General features: G+C 41.8%; 1 protein-coding gene across 9 annotated transcripts in view; it reads left to right on the top strand.

The window, feature by feature from the left end:
• SCUBE2 (signal peptide, CUB domain and EGF like domain containing 2) overlaps positions 1 to 20,316 on the top strand; it is a 676,704-nt gene that overhangs the window by 618,513 nt on the left and 37,875 nt on the right. For 5 of the 9 annotated variants that reach the window (XM_078680980.1, XM_078680978.1, XM_078680973.1 and 2 more), the window contains 3 exons: positions 13,522 to 13,719; positions 15,900 to 15,992; positions 19,850 to 20,002. In XM_078680980.1, the coding sequence (XP_078537106.1) occupies positions 13,522 to 13,719; positions 15,900 to 15,992; positions 19,850 to 20,002 (444 nt within the window). The remainder of the gene's footprint in view (positions 1 to 13,521; positions 13,720 to 15,899; positions 15,993 to 19,849; positions 20,003 to 20,316) is intronic. The other 4 variants (XM_078680979.1, XM_078680981.1, XM_078680976.1 and 1 more) reach the window with 1 other exon arrangement.

The following is a 20,316-nucleotide window of genomic DNA, read 5'->3' as shown; positions in this document are numbered from 1 at the left end:
TATTCAGAGTACAGTGTGTTACGAGTATATGTCAAGGTACTCGGTTTGCCTTACCTATGTGTTACTACAAACTCTACATATTACCGGTCACTCCCGAATAAGGATAAAATGGCCCTTACCACTTGAAGTGAGGTCTATAGAACAGAGTCTGAAGACCTCTTCTCATCCCCACCACCACCAGCAACAGCAGACACTCGCCTTCCTTTTTAGGTCTCGCTGATCGAACGCGCATGCGTTATCAGCGAGACTTAAATAAGGGCTCTGAAAAATGCACCCAAAGGCGGATTGCCTACAGTGTGTGTGAGCCGGGCACGTGCACATCGCACACCATCTGCACCAGACTTCAAAGGAAGCCGCTCCCCCTCCACGTAATGCCGCTCCCCCGCCCCACCACGCAATGCTGCTCCCCCGCCCCACCACGCAATGCTGCTCCCCCGCCCCCACCACGCAATGCCGAGAGCGTGTTTTGGTTAATGTGTACTTCAAGGGAAGGTTTGTTTCCTTTTGCATTCCACTTGTGGCGATGTTTTTGGTTTCGTTTTCTCTACAGATTTTTTGCATTTGCCAGCTCGCATTATTATTACTCCGTGTCTTTGCATCAATGACTTTGCATTTATTATGAGGCAATGTTTTTTGTTTAGTTTTAGCTACAGCCCCCACATCCGCAGTAACAGATTTGCTTTCGGCGTGAGGCGATGTTTTGGATTTTGTTTTAGGTCTAGCTTCCCCTCATTTGTTAGCCCGCAGTATTCTTGCTCCGTACCTTTGCATCAACAACTTAACGTTTCTCGTGAGGCAATGTTGTTTTTAGTTTTACCTTCAGCACCCCCAACGCAGCAACATCTTTTCTTTCGGCGTGATGCGATGTTTTTGGTTTCGTTTTAGGTCTAGCTTCCCCGCATTTGGAAACAGGAAACAAATCTACAACACTAACACTTTTTTTGGAGACTATCAAGAAAGAAATCTTTTATGAGCACATTTCACTGGACTGATTTAACCAGGTATTTTCTTAGTTTTGGAACCCAGCCACTGGAACCAAGCTGCTGCACACTTGCTTACTTCGTTTTGTAAGTGGTGGGTTAAATTAGCACTATATTTCGTATTACCAAAACTGTTCAGCAACGGCTTTCTTTTCTGTCAAAGGTAATGTGTTTGTTTTGATTTTAGCCACAACTTCCCTGCATTTATCTAACGGCATGATTATTGCCATGCAACAAAAGCTTAGCGTTTCACATCAGTCAAGTTTTTGGTTTTCATTTTAGCTACAGCCCCCTTATCCTTCTCTAAGCGTATTTCTATAGCTCTGTGCCTGTGCTTTTATTTTAGCCTGCAGTTTTTGGTAAATTGTTCTTACTTGTTATTTTTATGTCTTTTCAATCCCTTTGACGATTTCTCTCCAGCACCCTCATGCTCCATTTTTATTCCTCTTTCCTTCTTTCTGCCTTTCTGTCCCGTCCCTTCTTCATCCACTAACACCTCATATTTCTCTATTCTCTCTCCTCCTCTCAACATTCTGCCTTCCACTCACTTCTGTTGTTCTCTGTCCCTTTAGTCCCGTTTACATGCTCCCCTCTCTCCTTCTTTCGCCGTGTCCTTGCATTTTCCACTTTATCCCTTCGTCTCATTCTGTCACTTTTCTGTTCCTCCTCCTCTTCTCTCCCTAGATCTTTGTTCTGTGCCCCTGCTGCTCACGTCCCTTCTCTCCCACACTTTCGGTTCAGTTTAATAATGCTTTATTGTCGCCGCTGATGGGGTTTCAAGTGTAACCAAAACTTTACTGCTCACAGTCTAATTTACACTGTGCAAGGCCCACTTTTGCTGTGCTTTCTATGCTTCTCTGTCTGCCCATTACAATCTCCAGCCAGTACTTTCTGACCTACCACTTAGTCATTAATCTTTGTTAAGATTCTTTCTCACTGTTGACAGCTATTCTTTTAGGGTGTTGATCTTAATAACAGCCTGTTCTGGCCATAGTGTTATTCAGACTACTGACCTGCACGTCATACACAGATGTTATACTCAGGGCCATGTTTACACCATCTCCCTCCTGCCTTTATTCTCCCTCCCCTTTTATTCCCCTCCTCCTATCTCTCTCCTCTTTTATGCTCTGTCCCCATTTTTATTTTTGTCTTTTCATTCCTTTTGACGATTTCTCTCCAGCCCCCTCGTGCTCCATTTTTATTCCTCTTTCCTTCTTTCTGCCTTGCTATCCCCTCCCTTCTTCTCCCACTAACACCTCATATTTCCCTATTTTCTCTCCTCCTCTCAACCCCCCCACACACACAACCCTCCACACACACACAACCCCCCCCACACACACAACCCCCCACACACAACCCCCTATCAATCGCCCTCACTCTATCTATCGCTCCTCACTCTATCAATCAATCTATCTATCTATCGCCCTCACTCTATCGCCCTCACTCTATCGCCCTCACTCTATCGCCCTCACTCTATCGCCCTCACTCTATCGCCCTCACTCTATCGCCCTCACTCTATCGCCCTCACTCTATCGCCCTCACTCTATCGCCCTCACTCTATCGCCCTCACTCTATCGCCCTCACTCTATCGCCCTCACTCTATCGCCCTCACTCTATCGCCCTCACTCTATCGCCCTCACTCTATCGCCCTCACTCTATCGCCCTCACTCTATCGCCCTCACTCTATCGCCCTCACTCTATCGCCCTCACTCTATCGCCCTGCACCACCACAGCATCACTCAGCACCACCACAGCATCACTCAGCACCACCACAGCATCACTCAGCACCACCACAGCATCACTCAGCACCACCACAGCATCACTCAGCACCACCACAGCATCACCACAGCATCACTCAGCACCACCATAGCATCACTCAGCACCACCATAGCATCACTCAGCACCACCACAGCATCACTCAGCACCAACACAGCATCACTCAGCACCACCACAGCATCACTCAGCACCACCACAGCATCACTCAGCACCACCACAGCATCACTCAGCACCACCACAGCATCACTCAGCACCACCACAGCATCACTCAGCACCACCACAGCATCACTCAGCACCACCACAGCATCACTCAGCACCACCACAGCATCACTCAGCACCACCACAGCATCACTCAGCACCACCACAGCATCACTCAGCACCACCACAGCATCACTCAGCACCACCACAGCATCACTCAGCACCACCACAGCATCACTCAAGGGCACCACAACATCACTATGCGCTACCACAGCATCACTGAATGCCACAGCATCACTCGTCGCCACCACAACATCACTCAGCGCCACCTCAGCATCAATCTGTGCAACCATTCAACAACAACTGGTTCAAATATGTTCTCTCAATGTTTCAAGCTTTATTACAAATGTCACAAAAAGATGTTAATATTTCACTTCTGTTCTTGGATTTTCGTCTCAATAAAATACACTGAACATAATCTTCACAAAAAGTTTTTTTACAAAGGTTTAAGCTATTGCCATTATAAATTACAACAACTTTTATTTAAGTATTCATTATTTAAAAAAATTAAAAACCTTTGTTATTTGTAATATCAATACATCTAAGTCACGTAAATACAACACATATTGCATTACAAATGCTATAGGTGTCACATTTGCAAAAATCATCACTATTGGCATTGTAAATGACAAAGCTATTAATTTCACTATTCTCAAAACCAACACATAAATAAAATATTTGTCATTTACAATAGCAATAGCTCAAACTTTCCTAATGCGAGACCTATTGCATTTCCGGTCCTAATGGTAAAAGTTCGAAATTCCCCATGTAATTTAAATGACACGCATTTAGAAATACATTTGCTTTTAGATTCTTAGTCTACGTGGTGTTAACCTCCAAAGGAAACCTCATCCTTGGTGAGCCGGTTACCTGTACTCGCTGTGTAGATACAAGAAGAACGGTTCTCTTACTTGTGTGGCTTACAATGGAGGGGGAGAAGGCCTAGCCAGGCTTTAGGCTGTATTTTCAACAGGGAGACACGCCAGACAAAAAGGGGTAGAGATATTAAAGTGTCCAGGCATCGACCTGAATGAATGAATGAATGAAGTCCGATTTATAGTGCGCTACTAAGCCCATAGGGCATCAAGGCGCCTAGTCCAAATATCTAGATATCCACAAAGCCGACTTACTGGTAGGCCTTAATGAAACACCACGTTTTTAATGCCTTTCTGAAAAGGGACAGTGATGGTTGTGCCTTAATGTCAGCGGGGAGGGCATTCCACATTTGGGGGGCCACGGTAGCAAAAGCCCTGCCTCCCCATCTGACTTTCTTGATGTGCGGGATACACAGAAGATTCAAGGTGGAGGAGCGAAGGCTCCTGCTTCCTGCTTGGAGAGTAGCAAGTTAGCAAGGAGCCTAAGGCGTCAGAGGGATTTACCTCATAAGCAGGTCCACAGGTACTATGTGGCATGGGAATAAAATATGCGGCAGGGTTGACTACATTATGCGACAAGAAGAGGACAATGCAACGTAATGCGACATATTGTTACCTAGTTTGTCATCTTTAGACGTGTTAACACAGGCTGAGTAAAAGTTTTGTCTCATTAGTATCAGTTTAACGTCTAAATACAGCAAGACGGGTGACAGCGTTGTCAGTAACTTTTGAGTGAATTGTGGAAAATGCATAATTATGTGGAATGAGCAGGCTCTCCTATTTCTTTTGGCCCTCCCTGTAAATCACTATTAAGTTGTGCAATGTTTCTTGAGGCAACTCTTTCAGCAGACTGTGATATTTAACCATTTTAATACACTAAAGAGTGTACGGATTCATAGAACTGCAAAAAATGAAATGTTTGCTCTTCGGCTGTTTTTCAGACACACCAAGTTTCCATAATATTTCCTTAGAGGAAATACCATGAAGCCCTAGTGAGAATATCGGCTGGCCAAATCATAGGTCTCAGATGGCTGTGATATTTCGCAGTCTGCTAAGTTATGACACAGACATATCTTGTGGAGAAACGCTTCAGCAAAAAAAATGTCTTCGTGACGTTTAAAGTTTCATGTTCTTTTTTTTCCCTTCTGCATGGGTGCGTGGGGGTGGGGTGTATGCATGCACGCACTATTCAAAATGGTTCGTGTAAGTTAACAATTTGTTTGCTATTCAGAAACTACTATGGTAGTTTTACGTGTAGTATGTTTGACTGCAGGGTCTATCCTGTCTCTTAACGTGTGGAGTTCTCCACAGCGGTAAAGATACTACATGTATATCTACACTCATAGTTTGCGAACAGCAAAATAATACTCCACGTACACCAAAAATCTAAGTTTACCCTTGTGAATAATGCCCCGTCTGTTTCTCTTTCCCTAGTAAATAGTCATCTTTCAGTTGATCTTTTTTCAGCAATAAATGTGGTTTGTAAATCACGTTTTAAACGATACAAAGAGGCCTCGTGTGAATGCAAAACAGCTACTGACGCTGCATATGCGACTGTCCCTTCCCCCCTGTTGAGTAATCTATTCATACCTTAAAGAAGTGATAATCACTCTCCAGTCACTGATATAAGACATGGGAGACCTCTTCTTGTTGCGTGTCTATCGTGTGAAGTGTGTCTGTCGTGTGCCTGTCGTGTGAAGTGTGCCTGTCGTGTGAAGTGTGCCTGTCGTGTGAAGTGTGCCTATCGTGTGGTGTGCCTATCGTGTGGTGTGCCTATCGTGTGAAGTGTGCCTATCGTGTGAAGGGTCGCATGTGTGTCGCGTGTCTATCGTGTGACGCGTGTCTATCGTGTGACGCGTGTCTATCGTGTGACGCGTGTCTATCCTGTGACGCGTGTCTATCCTGTGACGCGTGTCTATCCTGTGACGCGTGTCTATCCTGTGATGCGTGTCTATCCTGTGACGCGTGTCTATCCTGTGACGCGTGTCTATCCTGTGACGCGTGTCTATCCTGTGACGCGTGTCCATCCTGTGACGCGTGTCCATCCTGTGACACGTGTCCATCATGTTAGTGGTTTTAAGATAATCCTTGATGGATTGAAACAAGCGCTTTGTATTCTACACGGCATTGACAAAAAATCTAAATATTACAGAAAGTAGAGGGAATACTGATTAATTCTCTGTAATGAAACGGTATTCTAACATTGTATTCTTATTTCAATGCCAGCATCGAACAGATACTATTTTATTAAAGAAATAGCATGTTTGCTCTATGGGCAGAATAATAGAGTTGTGTTGTGTGGAGTGTGGGTTAATTTTTGTATGTTGCTGTGTTTTACACAAAAAAACAATTCGTTTCAACCAGTGTAATCTCGTCAAAGAAAATGTTAAATGCACATCAACCACTTGATCAAAACTGAAAGGATCCAAAATCACGTGCAGCCTCATCTCCAGCGCAATAACCACAATGCCCTTCGATACAGGTTCAGCTAATAAGGTAGCGCAGCTTGCAGCCCCATGTGTAGCATTAGTCATCCTGATGCTGCCTGAAACATAACAGAAGCACTAAATGTCCATCCACAGCAAAAGTATTTAGAGGCCTAACTACATACGGCCAGGGCCAGCCTCCTATTCCCAGATCCATCTTCACATGCGCAGGTACTGATGTGCCAGCAGTAATGAATCCCATCCACAGGCATGACATGCCATAGTCCATCCTCCTTTAACTAAATCCCTCTTCATGTGCCCAGGTACTATTGTCATATGCCAGGTACTGCCCATATGATAGGTACCCCTTCATCCTTTGTAATTCTGCTTTGCTTTTAATTTATTTAAATAACCTTCTCTTGCTAATTCACCTTCAGGGGTCACATCTTCAGTTACTTTTAATTTGTCTTACACGAAGCCTGGGTCGACATCTCCCTGTGCCAACTGAGGCATTCGGTGCGAAGATCTTCAAATTAAGTCATGCTCCCAAGGACACCTGTGACAATAGAAGACGTCATTTTCAATGTAATGCCTTGATTCTTAGCTCACCAAGACCTACTCTCCTAACTCAGGGTATGTGTGGGTTCATAAGTAGCATCTTCTCTTCAGCATTGAAACTTCTGGCAGACCTGGGCGTTGGTGGTTCAAACTACATGAATCGTGCCTTCACAAGGAGAACATGTCAACTGGACCCTCAGTGATAGGATTCCTCACTTATACTCGTATAGAGGGCAGTACATTAAAGAAGAGGTTTTCATACTAGAGGAAAGGAAAGATTGAAAACGGGGAATGTGCTACATTTCCCAGAAGTCACTGTTCTAATGGGACTTATTGGTGGACACTTAAATCGCAACTTTCTCAAATCATTGCTTTGTACTGAGGATTCAGGGAAGAGAGTTTTGTGTGGGTCCAAAGCTTATCCCTGCAAACACAGAAGTTCATAGTCTATATATTGGAAAGTATCAGAAAGACCAAAGATGAGTGGAGAAACAAATGAGCCTGGAGAATCTACTTAGCAGGCATTCTATAGCTGAAAGTTGTTTATCATGAGGTTCAGATGGGCTCTTATCAGAGCCTGGCAGGAAACAGGGTAGCATTGGTACATTAGAGGTTCTTAAGATACAGACCTCAGAACTGGAACGAAGATATTAAACTGAATATATTTGCCAAATTATATCATACATGAGGCATTTATAGGTCACTAAATAATTGAAAGTGTGTCCATCATGGAGATTTAAAAAGTGATCACTGTATGGTGCAAGGCCCTGTTAAGTCAGACCCTTACTCATATTCAGTTTTGCTTTTTCTCCAACCCCCATACATACTTCATTAATCAAACACCCTACTACGGTAAGCAGGGTCGCTGTTAGTCATTAATTTGACAGTGGGCAAAGTATATGGAAGGCAACCGGGCAGTTCATCTGGAGTCGGTGCAGTGGTTTAGGTTAGGGGCAGTGGTGCCCGGGTGCCCGGCTGCCTTAAGTCAAAGACAAGGCGGGCTTCAAGATTGTCAGGTCAGTGTAGATCATTTTGCATCTTGTTTGGCAGCTTGTTACAGATGTGATTACAGTAGTGAAGGCCGGACAATAAAAAATGGAGTAGGCACAGGTGCTAAAAATTGTTTTTTTTGGGGCACTCCGCCGTTCGGGGGCATTGAACATGACGCTAAGGTTTCTTGTTTCCAAAGAGAGACAATATGGGTTTGTTTGCATGTTTGCACGTCAAATGTAAGCGAAGTGTGATCTGCAGGGTCCAGAAGCAAGGTCTCATCCTTGAAGCATTGAGGCAGAAACATTTTTTAATCATCTGTTTGTGGATGTGTATCATAGAGACCACGACATGCCCGCCCGCACCTTTCCTTTGAGATGCGACTTGGTGCCTTTGGTTTTACATGTCTTCACCTAGATTGTAGCCATCACATGTACTTATGATGTAGCCATTGTAATGTTGACGGACTTCAGTAAAAGGAATAACCCTTTCCGTTCTCCACTAATGATGTTCATTTCAGAGTGGAATGGCGATAGTTTTAGCTCTTTGCCAAACCGAGTGAGATTCATTCTGGCTTTATCCTGTTTACCACTTGAGCGCACTTATATGTTTCACAAGGAGATCCGGAAATTAAGTCCAATACTATAGGGAGACTGGCATACTTTTCAATCACACTTCACATACACCTATCGTCGATGGCCTTCAGGGAAGCAATATTTTTTTGGGGCGGGGTGGGGTTAAAACCAGGAATAGAGTAATTTGATCCATGTCTTATACCTCACTGATTTGTTGTGCCATTGGAAGCATTTTCAAAGCTAACAAATACATAATCGAATCTGAAGAGGTTCCCCTTTACTGATGTGGAAGGTATATACCTCATAATTCAATCTGGATTCGTCACATACTAAATCTATGTAAAGCTGATACATCCGTAACTACAGCTTGTGTTCATTATTCTCTCCCACATCATCTGTTAAAACAATTGTTGCAGTTCTATAATCATTTTCTTTGCTCACGAGCTGCAGGGCTAAAAACAGTAGATAGAATAGGATATGCCATTTAGGCGTTGCCCTCTGGGCCATGCTTGTTCATTGACGAGGGCATGAGTGCATTGTCCCTTTTACAGTGCATCCCTTTAAAGCTCGAGGCTGAAGTGTGGGTGATTTGTTGATGTGCATTATTGTCAATTGAATGTATTCTCTGTGTGCTTGCCTCTGATCTAGTGTCTTCTAAAAGGGCTCGTCACTCGTGCATCAGCGGTGTGCATTCACTTGTCCTTGGTTCTTACTCTTTGAATGTCAAACTTTTAACCCTTTCTGGATACACACACACTGCATGCTGCTACTGCAGATGGAAACTTTCAATCTACTCAAATCCTCTGATATGTTTGGTTTAGTTCATAGTTTTGCCTTAACATGTTTTAATGATGAGCTTGGCCAGTTTGTTTCTGAAAAGCAAGGGAAAGGCTGAAACCGATTAACAGCTCACAAGCATTCGTACAGCTTTTGCATTATGGTGCACACTGTTTACAATTATTTCTAGCTTGAATTCATTCTGTTTATATCCAAATGCCATTTTTCATTTGAACTTTGGCTACCAAAATGGAATTCTGCCTTTATTGTTAGTATTTTGTTTTTATTGTTCATGTTTCTGACCTTGTTAAATTGCACGGCTGTAAAGCTCTGCTAAGCCCCTTTTAGTCTGGGCACGCTTTAAACTCAGAGTAAGGGTTGATGGGTGATTGATGGCAGCAGCTTAAGCTGTCTAGCCAACGTGGAGCCTTTTGATTATACGTAGAATGATCCACCGCATGCTATAGTTTATAAGGCTGTGAAGCGTCTGTCTTGGTGTTGTGGCCATTTAGTGGTTGCCCTGTGTAATACTCCGAGGTGGCTATTTGTGGTGTGAAAAAATTCCAATAAAAAGGTCAAAGCATCTGAGTTCAGGAGGATGCTTTCTGTAACCTGCTGGATTGTAGATCTGCATGTACGGTCGCTGCTCCTCTCATAACCTGAAACTGGTTCCTGTCTTTTATTGCATCCCCCATCCCCAATTCTCTATCCTCCTTTACCGAGTCTCAGCTTACCGTCACTCTTTTCTTCTGGTAGTTTGAGAATTTCACTCCACGCAGTATGACGGGCTATCTAGCGTGTCATATTGGAGTAAACCTGAAATCAAAGTAAATATCTGAACGCTGGAGCATGTCGTTCATGTCGCTCAGTGCACTAATGCACTACAAGACCAGTGAATACATGTGTAGTCACAGGTTCGAATCATGACCCTTGAGCCCACTCTATTCAATCTGTATGTGGCCCCACAGGCTGAAATGGTGCATTCATTCGGGTTCCAAGTACTATCGTACACTGACGATACTCAAATTATCTTCTCCATCTCCAATAATCTGACCACAGTGGTGGAGAGGTTCAACAAGTATATGTCTAGCATCAACAGCTGGATGAGAAACAACTCTTTGGAGTTGAATGCAGACAAGACTGAGGTTCTTCAGTTTGGGTCCAGGGAATCCATCTGCTCTAATATCTTGTGGCCGGAAGTCTGCGGACCACTCCTCACTCCAGTAAAGCCAACAAAAAATCTTGGTGTTATATTTGTCAATGCCTTATGCTTTGACATACAGGTCAGTTGTACCACTAGCACTTGTTTCTAAATCATAAGGATTTTGCAAAAGATCTTTCCTTTCCTCCCAGCAGAGTTGCATCAATCAGTCCTTATTGCCTTAGTCACCTCGCAGCTTGATTATTTTAACACTCTCAACATTAACAGTTCTTCCCTGAACAAACTTCAGGTTGTTCAACATGCAGCTGCCCTCCTCATTCTAAACATTCCTAATAGGTGTCTCTTCATCACTTCCAGTTAGGAAGTAAAGTTCCTACAAAGCTCTGTGTTCTGTTTTATTGACTTTACATCAGAAGGGTCGTAGCCAACTGAACGCTCTATTTCACTCATACACACCCAGTAGGTCTCTCAGATCAGCTCACCTTAAAAAAAGCTCTGATACCCAGATTCAGAAAGGCATTGGCGCTCTTTTTCAGGTGCGGCTGCTAAGTCGAGAAGCACTCTGCCCACCCATATCTCTGAAGCAGACTCCCTTAAGTCCCTTAAAAAACATTTGAAAACCTGGTTCTTTTCAGTATAGTGCCCTGTTTCTTGGTTGATCTGAACCTGCTGATAAGTCTGTCCTGCGATAGCATTTTGCAACCGGAGGGTTTTAGTGCATTTTATACCATTTTATCATATATCATAGCAGGAAGAGTCCACTCAGCCACGCCTCCTTCCTTAGCCGATAAAATAAGCATTACTGTAATGATGGTGGAACTCACAGAAAGTAGTTTAGGAATTTAATCAAGAAAGATAACAGGTGAGCGCCAGGCATGCAACCTCCACTCCAGGACACCCAGCCAGTGCAGCTGCATCTCCTGAATTGCAACCGACATGGAACACAGTATGTTCCATGCCACGCTCCATACAAATGAATACAAACAATATATTTAAAGGAGCAACACACTTACAATAAAATAAACAATATACATAACAATTAGTCAGTTGGGTCACAGTAAACATCTGTATCAGTGCCAAGAAATGTACTGGTGGTGAAGTAGAGCTTTATGAAATAGGCTTATGTTATATCCCTGCATCCTCACCCTAGCGTCGCAATGTTGACGGTTCACAAGTTGAGCAGTCTGGGCCATCAGATGTCCCCTGTTTTTATGACATCGAAACACTGACGTTAGAAACCTAAGTGGGAGAAATAATTAAAACAGTTACTTTCTTGGTATGGTCTAGCGCTTACCCGTACTATTGGGTCTTAATCTAGCTGCCCTTTCGTGTGGACCTCTGAACGCCATCAAAAGATGTTGTCTTTTTCCGAATAGTTTGACTGTGTGAAGCTAGTAGAGCGTGTGCTTGGTGTTTAGTTTAGAGGTGGTTTGAGTAGGTTAGTGTGCTGTAATGCTTTTACAGTTGAGTTGCGATGTCACAATGCATGTGGCCAGAGACTGGCACTGTGGTTTAAAAAATGAAAGGAAATACTAGCTTTTCAGTTCTTTTGAACTAATTTCCCATTTATGTTGGTATAGGTTGTGTTTTTGACCTACTAAAGTTGATTGCACAAAAGTAATAATCCACTTTGCTGTTACCAAACTTTCTGGAGTAAAGCCATTTTTAACTGACCTACATTAAACTGCTTATATGCTTCTGAACTAAAATACAAGCTACATATTAGTGTGTTTAATTCACACTACAGATTCACCACTTTTTTTAACACATCAGACACTGTACTATCTGTTTCGTAATATTCAACAAGAAACAAAAGATTTAAACTATTGTGAAAAAAGAATTATGTTGCGATCAAGGATTATAAGGATATAAATACTTTCCCCCCTACATTAAAAGAATATTGCAATTCAATTCGGAGTTACAAAGGACTCTGCCTTTGGCCTTCCGTCTCTGTATCATAACGGAACCCCTCAGTTATGTGGAATATCCTTATAATGTACAATAAAGGGTACTTCATTCCATATGTTTTGGGTGAATAGCTATAAAAAGCTCAAGCAAAGTTTTGACGGTGAGGGAATATTGGATAATCAAATCAGCATTGTTTTAAGAAAAGAGCCCCTCGTGTACTCACCCCACTCCATGCTTGAAGTAAGTAATGATTGTTTTCTATTTCAGGGGCATTACACACTAGATGAAAGCTAAAAAAAATGGTACTAGGACCATTTATTTTATTTACATTGTGTCTAAAATATGAAAGAATAATTGTAGTATGTATTACAAGGCGTTATTTAGAAGTATGACAAGTATGGTTGAGTAAACATTAATTGGATGGTGTCACTCTATTTCCTGAACACTCTGTTTACAGATTTACAGTATGAGCGATGCCGAAATTGCAAGTGATTGCCATTTTATCTGGGTTGCTGTTTTGATTTATCCTGTGTTTTTTGTATGGATGGTATTTGTTTTACCATTTAGAGTTGTACAGTATTGTTGGGCCATAATGGTTTTGGAAAATTATATTTCTAAATAGGTACTTGTTCTAATTCTTGCACGCGTTTTTGATTGTTTTTAAATGAAAAAGTAGATTGCTGTTGATTTGACTATATATGACGAGGGCATTGTGTTACACAGCGTGGTCCCAAAAGACAGCTGGCACTACCTCAGCCTGCCTGTAAGGGTCCGGTCTTGGTGGGGCCTACGCAATGTAATATTACTTAATTCGTAGGTACAATTGGATTGTACACTAAAGCCATCAGTACATTAATGTTTTAGGTGCACCGCTTTTTTGCGCCTGGTCGATTACACAAAGCAACTTTCTAATGCTTCTCAGCAAAGAGCAGACACATCTTCCTGGGGTTAGATTGCCTTTGCGCTACAGAAGATTATGTATCCTCTAAAACTATGCAAGTCTAGCCAGAGCGAAACCTTCACTTGTCACATGGGATGAAATGCATTTTCTTTCTGATAAGCAAGAACATCATTGTCGCTCCCTGCCGCCTCTCCCCCTCCAGAGCTGGAGCCATGTTGTGAATTTTACTGGAACCACTTGAGCTTTGTGGCTTTTGTATAAATAATGTTCTTTTTATGGCATAACACCCATGGGGACATAACCCCTTTTTTACTGGATTTTTGTTACTGTTTCAGACAGGCAGTGCGGGGGAGAGCTGGGAGATTTCACTGGGTACATAGAGTCTCCGAATTACCCCGGAAATTACCCAGCGAACGTGGAATGCACCTGGAACATCAACCCGCCCTCGAAGCGCCGCATCCTCATCGTGGTGCCGGAAATCTTTCTGCCAATAGAAGATGAATGTGGCGACTATCTGGTGATGCGAAAAAGTTGTAAGTTCATTGGTTGGTGGTAGATTTCAGGGTTCCCAGGGCAATGTTAGAAAACGTGGACATGACAACTACTAAAAGAAGGAAGGGAAGACAACCTTTGTCAGTTAAGTAGTAAGCCTTAAGAGTCTGTGTGGGTCCCAGCCTTCCAGACCACAGCTTTAGCACTGGGTACCATGCTAGGGTCAACAACACGCTAAGAGTGACGTCAGCCAACATTTACTTAACCTTCCTATCAGGCCTGCTTGCATTAAAGAAGGAAAACAGGTGGAAGGCTGTGTTGTATGACACATCTACATCGTGGAAAATAAATACCGCCCATTTACTTTACCATTGAGACATATTTATTGATTGTAGTGCAATCACTATGAAATGCAGACAGAGCTATTGCATATAAAACTCACTGTATGCATTTTAAATTCACACTATGCATGTTGCTAAGATGCATTCTAAATTACTCAAATGTTTCAGAGAGTCGGTGGCTGGAGTGAACTTGAATGGTGATATGCAACTGGGGGGTTGGAGGTGAGGTTCTGTGTTTTTAGACATTGGGGATGTTGTGTGCCTGTGTACAATGGTGTCCACATACTTAATTTTAAAATATGAAACTATGACACTTTGTGGCTGTCCTTCCACAAGTAAGTTGTTTTCCTCCTAACCCAGCCCAGATACATTAGAATATGGAAATCAATGTGTGGTAGTCATCCACTCATAAACTTAATGAATAGAAACTTAATGAAACTTAATGAATAGAGTGGTGTCAGTCTCTATTCATTCTCTGAGCGACTGATCTTAAGCCCTGCAGAAGTATTGAGATTAGGAGTCTGGAGATACATATTTATTTTTATATATATATATATATATATATATATATATATATATATAATATAATATATATCCCCCATCTCCTACCATATGGTTTCCGGACTTTTTTTCTCTAGCAACCATTTGGGCTTCATTCCCCCTCTCATTGGGAAAGTGGTGGCTTTCATTACTAGTACTTCTGCTCTTGTGTATAGCGAGCATGGCCAGGTGTGAAGATGCGGCTACCCTGTCAGCCAATCTGGGTGGGCCCATGTTTATAGATTGTTCTCTTTTGCCAATCTCAGAGTTGAGCAAAGAGGTAAAAGGGGAATTCCATAGAAGGACAACTTATATTTTGCCTGGAAAATGGAAAATCCTACTACTGTTCTACAAAGAAATGCTCTCAACACATTAGAAATGTATTTTGCCTCAGTCATAACTATAGCATGTTAGTTTATTTTAACCAAAGTGTTATTTAAATAGTATAAATCAATACACTCCAGAAACTGCTAAACGGCATAACATAGTGTTTAGTGCTATACTTTCTATTAAGGCCCTCATTACGATGTCGGTCGGAAAGCATTCCAACCGACTCCTTGTCGGAATCGTTTCCGATTGATTCGGGTTCGGCGAGTCCGACTGACCGATAACGATGGTTCCGAACACCGTTCGAAAAGTCTCCCATTGACTTCAATTGGAGCCTGTGTTCCGACCGACAACACAGGCTCCCATTGAAAAAAGGGGTGGTTGCGGAAAACCTTGCACCCTGTGGTGGGCACCCCATGGTGAGTCCAAGAAGTTGACCCTGACAATGAGACAAAGAGGGCATTGAATTCATGTTGACATGCTGATGTACTCCAGGGTTGCTTAGAAGTATTCCTGAACAACCACTGTCCTGCTTAAAGATAGCAACATACAATATTACTCATGGTCCTTATATTGTGACTTATAATCAAGGAGCCTGTCCCCTGTTTCAGCAGAGCTGGGGAACATCTGGATCAATCCAGAAGTCGGAGGCACACGCTCTAGTGCTGATCTGGGCGCCTGGAGAAAGACATACAAGTTTGAACTATGAAGGAATTGAATGGTGCGGAGTTTCCTTGTCTTATAGGAGATATCAAGTCCATCAATCCCTTGGATTGCAAATCAACAGTACCCAGAACGTGATCATAGATGAGAGTGATGTCATTAAAGGAAAATATCCATCTGTTTAATTCTCTGATTGCTAATAAATGATAGAGTGGATGTATCAGAGATATAGGTAGAGCATGAGAGCAGAAATAATTCAGCAAGTTTTTGATTTGACTACAATTGCTTTTTTTCCGTATATTCACCTATAGCATATCTTCAGTATTGTCATGTATACTATCTCCTCACAGATTCCCATCTTTTGAATTATCCCCCATCACCAGACAAGACTTTGAAACTTAAGACTATTCAGCCCAGGTGCCAGGGAGGCATCGTTGAGCCTGGTAAGATCTTAAGGAGGGATGTAAGCCTTTGTCGATCTTACCCCTTAGTTCATCCATTCTTTAGGGATTTTTGAACTTCAAAGAACAAGATAGTTTGGGGTGGAGCACAGCTCGATTGTTTTTCTCTTTCAGGTCTTGTTAATCATGACTGCCTCCAAGATTTAATCTGTGATACGAAACCAAAGCATTAGTTTTGGTGTCCTAAACCGGCTGCTCAGTATGTTCACACCGGATCTTCCAACCAAATTATAACACCACAATAAATATTCCATCATTTATTGGCGTTCCATCTAATTATAATGCCACTTTTTTAGCCTATAAATTAAATAAGTTCCAATGTCATCACTTGCATGACTTTGAAAGTATGAATAAGTGGAAAGAGAAAGGTCTGTAGGCGGAGCAAATATGTTGGAGCTCGATCATGGTACTGATAGAGAGGAAATTGGTTCTCCGTAAATAACATTCCTTCTAGTATGGAACTTCCATTACTTCAATGACACCAAGAGTGGTTATACCCTCTTTGTGCCGCGTTGTGCTGAAAATAAAGTTTAGCTTATATTTCAGGAAACCAACTCCCATCGCCAAATGTGACAAATAGTTTTTTTTATTAGCAAGACGTTTTGTGTAGCACCTCAAATTCCCAAATCCAAATCCAATTTAAGAGCATTCAGGAGGTCAAAAGAACATGTTGAGGAAAATAAAAATTAGAGTTGAATACAACTGAATGCAGATATTGATCCACAGTCCAGCATTCCTCAGTTGCTCTCATTACTGTTATGAGTGCTCAATACAAACTTACCTTGAACACAAAATGGCAAGGCCAGCCCATAGCTCAAAAAACAGTTAAACGACTGGTCGAATGCAATTGTCATCCTCAGGTGTTCCCTAACTTCGCTGTATATTAAGTCCCTCTCCTGATGGGAACAGATAATGAACATTACTAAAGTTGACAGTCGGGTAAGATTCTGTAGTTTGAATCAAAGACATAGGCCAGGTTTTATGTCTGTTGGTCAAAGTCAGTGGGATACCTTGCAGATTTGGTATTTCATAAAGCCATGTCATCCCTTTCAACACAATCGATGGAGGAGTTGAGGGTGATGGTTAGGAAACAAAGGTCTATCCCAACTACCTGTGAAGTCATTGCTGTTGTGTCCCTAATATACAATTACATTCTGGGCTACAGCAAATGAGTTAGAGGATCAAAATTCAATATGTACAACTTTATCCTTGACTTGGAGAAGTGTGCGACAGCATATACCATTTTAAGCACTAATGATGAACCAGTCTGCTTTTCATGTTTCAAAAAGACTCCAGTCGCCACAGTTCTTCAACCAGCAAGCAAAATCCATCACATACTACTTGGTGACTTAGAACAGGATCTCTGGTGTCAAAATATTGTTGCAATAAATTATATACCACATACGGTTCTTCACTACTGGCTTTTGATCAAAGCTGAAAGTCTTTGCATCTTGTTTTGCCTACTTCTACAGTTGTTGTCTGAAGTCGGTGTCACCTATCATGGTCCAGCCTCCAGATTACCTATATTACGATAGTGAAATCTATAGGTCTCACCTTTCTCTGCATTCTCCATGCCAAGCAGACTCTGGAGCACAGATTCTGCTATAAGTTGAAGTTTGGCAAGGTGCCATCACGTGTCTAGGCCTCGTGAAAAAACTCGGTCATGCTTGCGTATGAGGAATTCCACAGTAATACTTTGTCTAGCAGCACAAAATCTAGTAGCCCAGATGTGATGTAGGAGAAACATTCAACCCCTGTTTTTTTCCACATCCCCTTTTTGCCAATCCTTTCAGCTTGCTATTTGGAGTACACGGTATTTTAAGTCTCCTTGGCATCCGTGTTGGTCGTCTGAACAAGTTTTGGTTAAAGTAACCATAGACATTTTTCTGCATATAGGTACCTAGTCCGCTTTGAGCAGAACAGAACATAACATAAATAAGTTAATGGTGCTTGTCTGCCACATTGTCCATGAATGAATTCAACGTCCACTTCCTCTATTTAGCAAGAGCCTTTAAATCCATTTCTTTTGAGTATATTGTTTCACACAGTGAAATAAATGCATGTCCTTTTTCCTTCCTGAATCAGACATCACAGCCCCGTGAAAGGGAAACTCGACATTTCGAGTCCTCATGGAGAGGAGGGGATTTATACAAATGTCACATGCCCTTCTAAGTGGAACCATGAGCCAAATATTGAGGGTATCTGTTCTTGTGGAACGTCTGTCATTTTATTTTATGGTGTGCAACTAAAGCTGCTTTGAGTACCTTAGCGCAACATATCTGTCCTTTTTGTACTTTAAAAGTGCAGTATACCCATTCTGTCTTGGTAGCTCTTGCGCATCTTTTCAGGACCCCTCAAACACCCAGTATTTTTGATTATGCGCATGCGATGATGCCTTCAGGGGCGCCATGTTTGGCTAACGTTTTTCATTCATTATAAGACTCTGACTTGGTCAAATGTGTGTGTTTGGGTGGTCCAAGCACTGCACACGTTCTCCAGAGAGAAAGTCTCCGCAGAGCATCAGCTTTTACACTCTGACAAAGGTAGCTTTAGGTTTTGACTGCCCCTCTTAGTCCTACAGAGCAAGACCCTAGTTGTGTATTTTGGTAATGAGATTCACCCGTATTACTTTGTGGATGGAGTAAGTCAGCATCTTTTAACATAGCAACCTGCCATCTATTTGACCAAGGCTTAGACACTGATGGTGCCTTTGCTGAAGCACTCGCCCAGAAGAGGTGCAAGCTGGCTAAGTTGCCTTCATTGCATTCCTTTGTCACAGCTGTCTGTTATGAAATACCCCCAGAGCATAATCTGTACATTTTGTCTGGCTTTAGAGAGAATGGTGCTTCCAATGCTCTTTCATAAAATGTTATTGAAAGCTGGGAATCTGTGACTAGTTGGTATTGAAGAATATGACAACCGTACCCTCTATTTAAATGTAGTCACTTTTTCAATCAGTTTGTCAGTCCTTCCTCGCCTCATGAGCCTTCATCCTCCCCCATGATTTCCTCTTGCCTTCAGACAGATACACCGCTGTGATTGGCTGAGGAACTGTCGGGCAGTGTAAACTGTCATTTTTATACTGTCCTATTGTGCCCTGGCATGTGGGGGGTTTAAAGAGCATGTTGTTACTGTCAGCATTGTTGAATCACAACATTCCTTATGGCGTTAAACAATTTCAAATCTTAAGGAACAGCATCCTTCTGCTTTTTGTATTTTCTTACTTTTGGGTTAATTTATACATAAACCAAGAGTAAAATTTGTCCATCGAATCCCGATGAAATTTGCATTCCCTTTAGTGGATATTTTATCTAAACTATCTTTAAAGCACTAACTCGTAACTGCCTCGTGCATTGCAAAGTTCTCCCCAAGAATGAATTTAAATAAGACAAGACAGTATTGACATGCATCAGAAGTTTTATTTTTGATTTTAACATATCAAAAATTTCAGTTTTGTGTTGAAAATATTCATAGTGAGAAAATTTCCTGCAAAGAGCAATACACATTTTATGTTATCGATGAAGTCCTGTCAACATGCAAAACTTCATCAGGGACCCTTAAAACCCTTCACACAAGCTACAACACTATTAAGAGGGAAATGTTTAAATGGGAACATTTTATTTTACAAGTGATTATAAAAAAGAAGCAATTGAAATTGTGACAATTCAGGACAGGCTAAATCAACATTTCTGGGAGGAAGCCATATTTACAGGAGGGGAAAGCTAAACAAATCTTTCAGACTGGCTAATATGTGGTATACAATTAATGTCAGTATATGCCTGTCTCCACTACCCCACTCAGTTTTGTTTACTAATGTAACATCTTTCTTTCCTTAAAAGCATCCTCCAATTCGGTGACTACATATGAGACCTGTCAAACCTATGAGCGCCCCATTGCTTTCACGTCAAGATCGAAAAAGTTGTGGATCCAGTTCAGATCAAACGAAGGAAACAGTGCCAAGGGATTCCAAGTCCCATATGTGACCTATGACGGTAAGAGAGCAGTTCATAGGCAAAACCCAGGATGTCAAGGGCAGGAGATCTGTACCTTACTACATGCTGATAAGCTGATTTAGTATTGGAACATTGAGTTCATGTGTTGATCAACATAAGGATCGCATGTAATGAAAACATGTTTAATCCATTCTAGAGAGTGTTCTGAGTTTTATTTTTTACTCTTTTTCAATGATATGAATAGTATTTTGCATATTTGTAATGAATTTTGATATTGGACAGTTAATAAGCAAATTTATTTCCCTACTTTTGCTTTTTCGAGGAAGCTCTAATTGCCTTTGTCGTAAAATGCC

The sequence above is a fragment of the Lissotriton helveticus genome, chromosome 3_1, assembly GCF_964261635.1.
Source record: "Lissotriton helveticus chromosome 3_1, aLisHel1.1, whole genome shotgun sequence".
Lineage (NCBI taxonomy): Eukaryota > Metazoa > Chordata > Amphibia > Caudata > Salamandridae > Lissotriton > Lissotriton helveticus.
The sequence above is the reverse complement of the archived record's forward strand: the minus strand, read 5'-3'. Positions and strand labels throughout refer to the sequence as shown.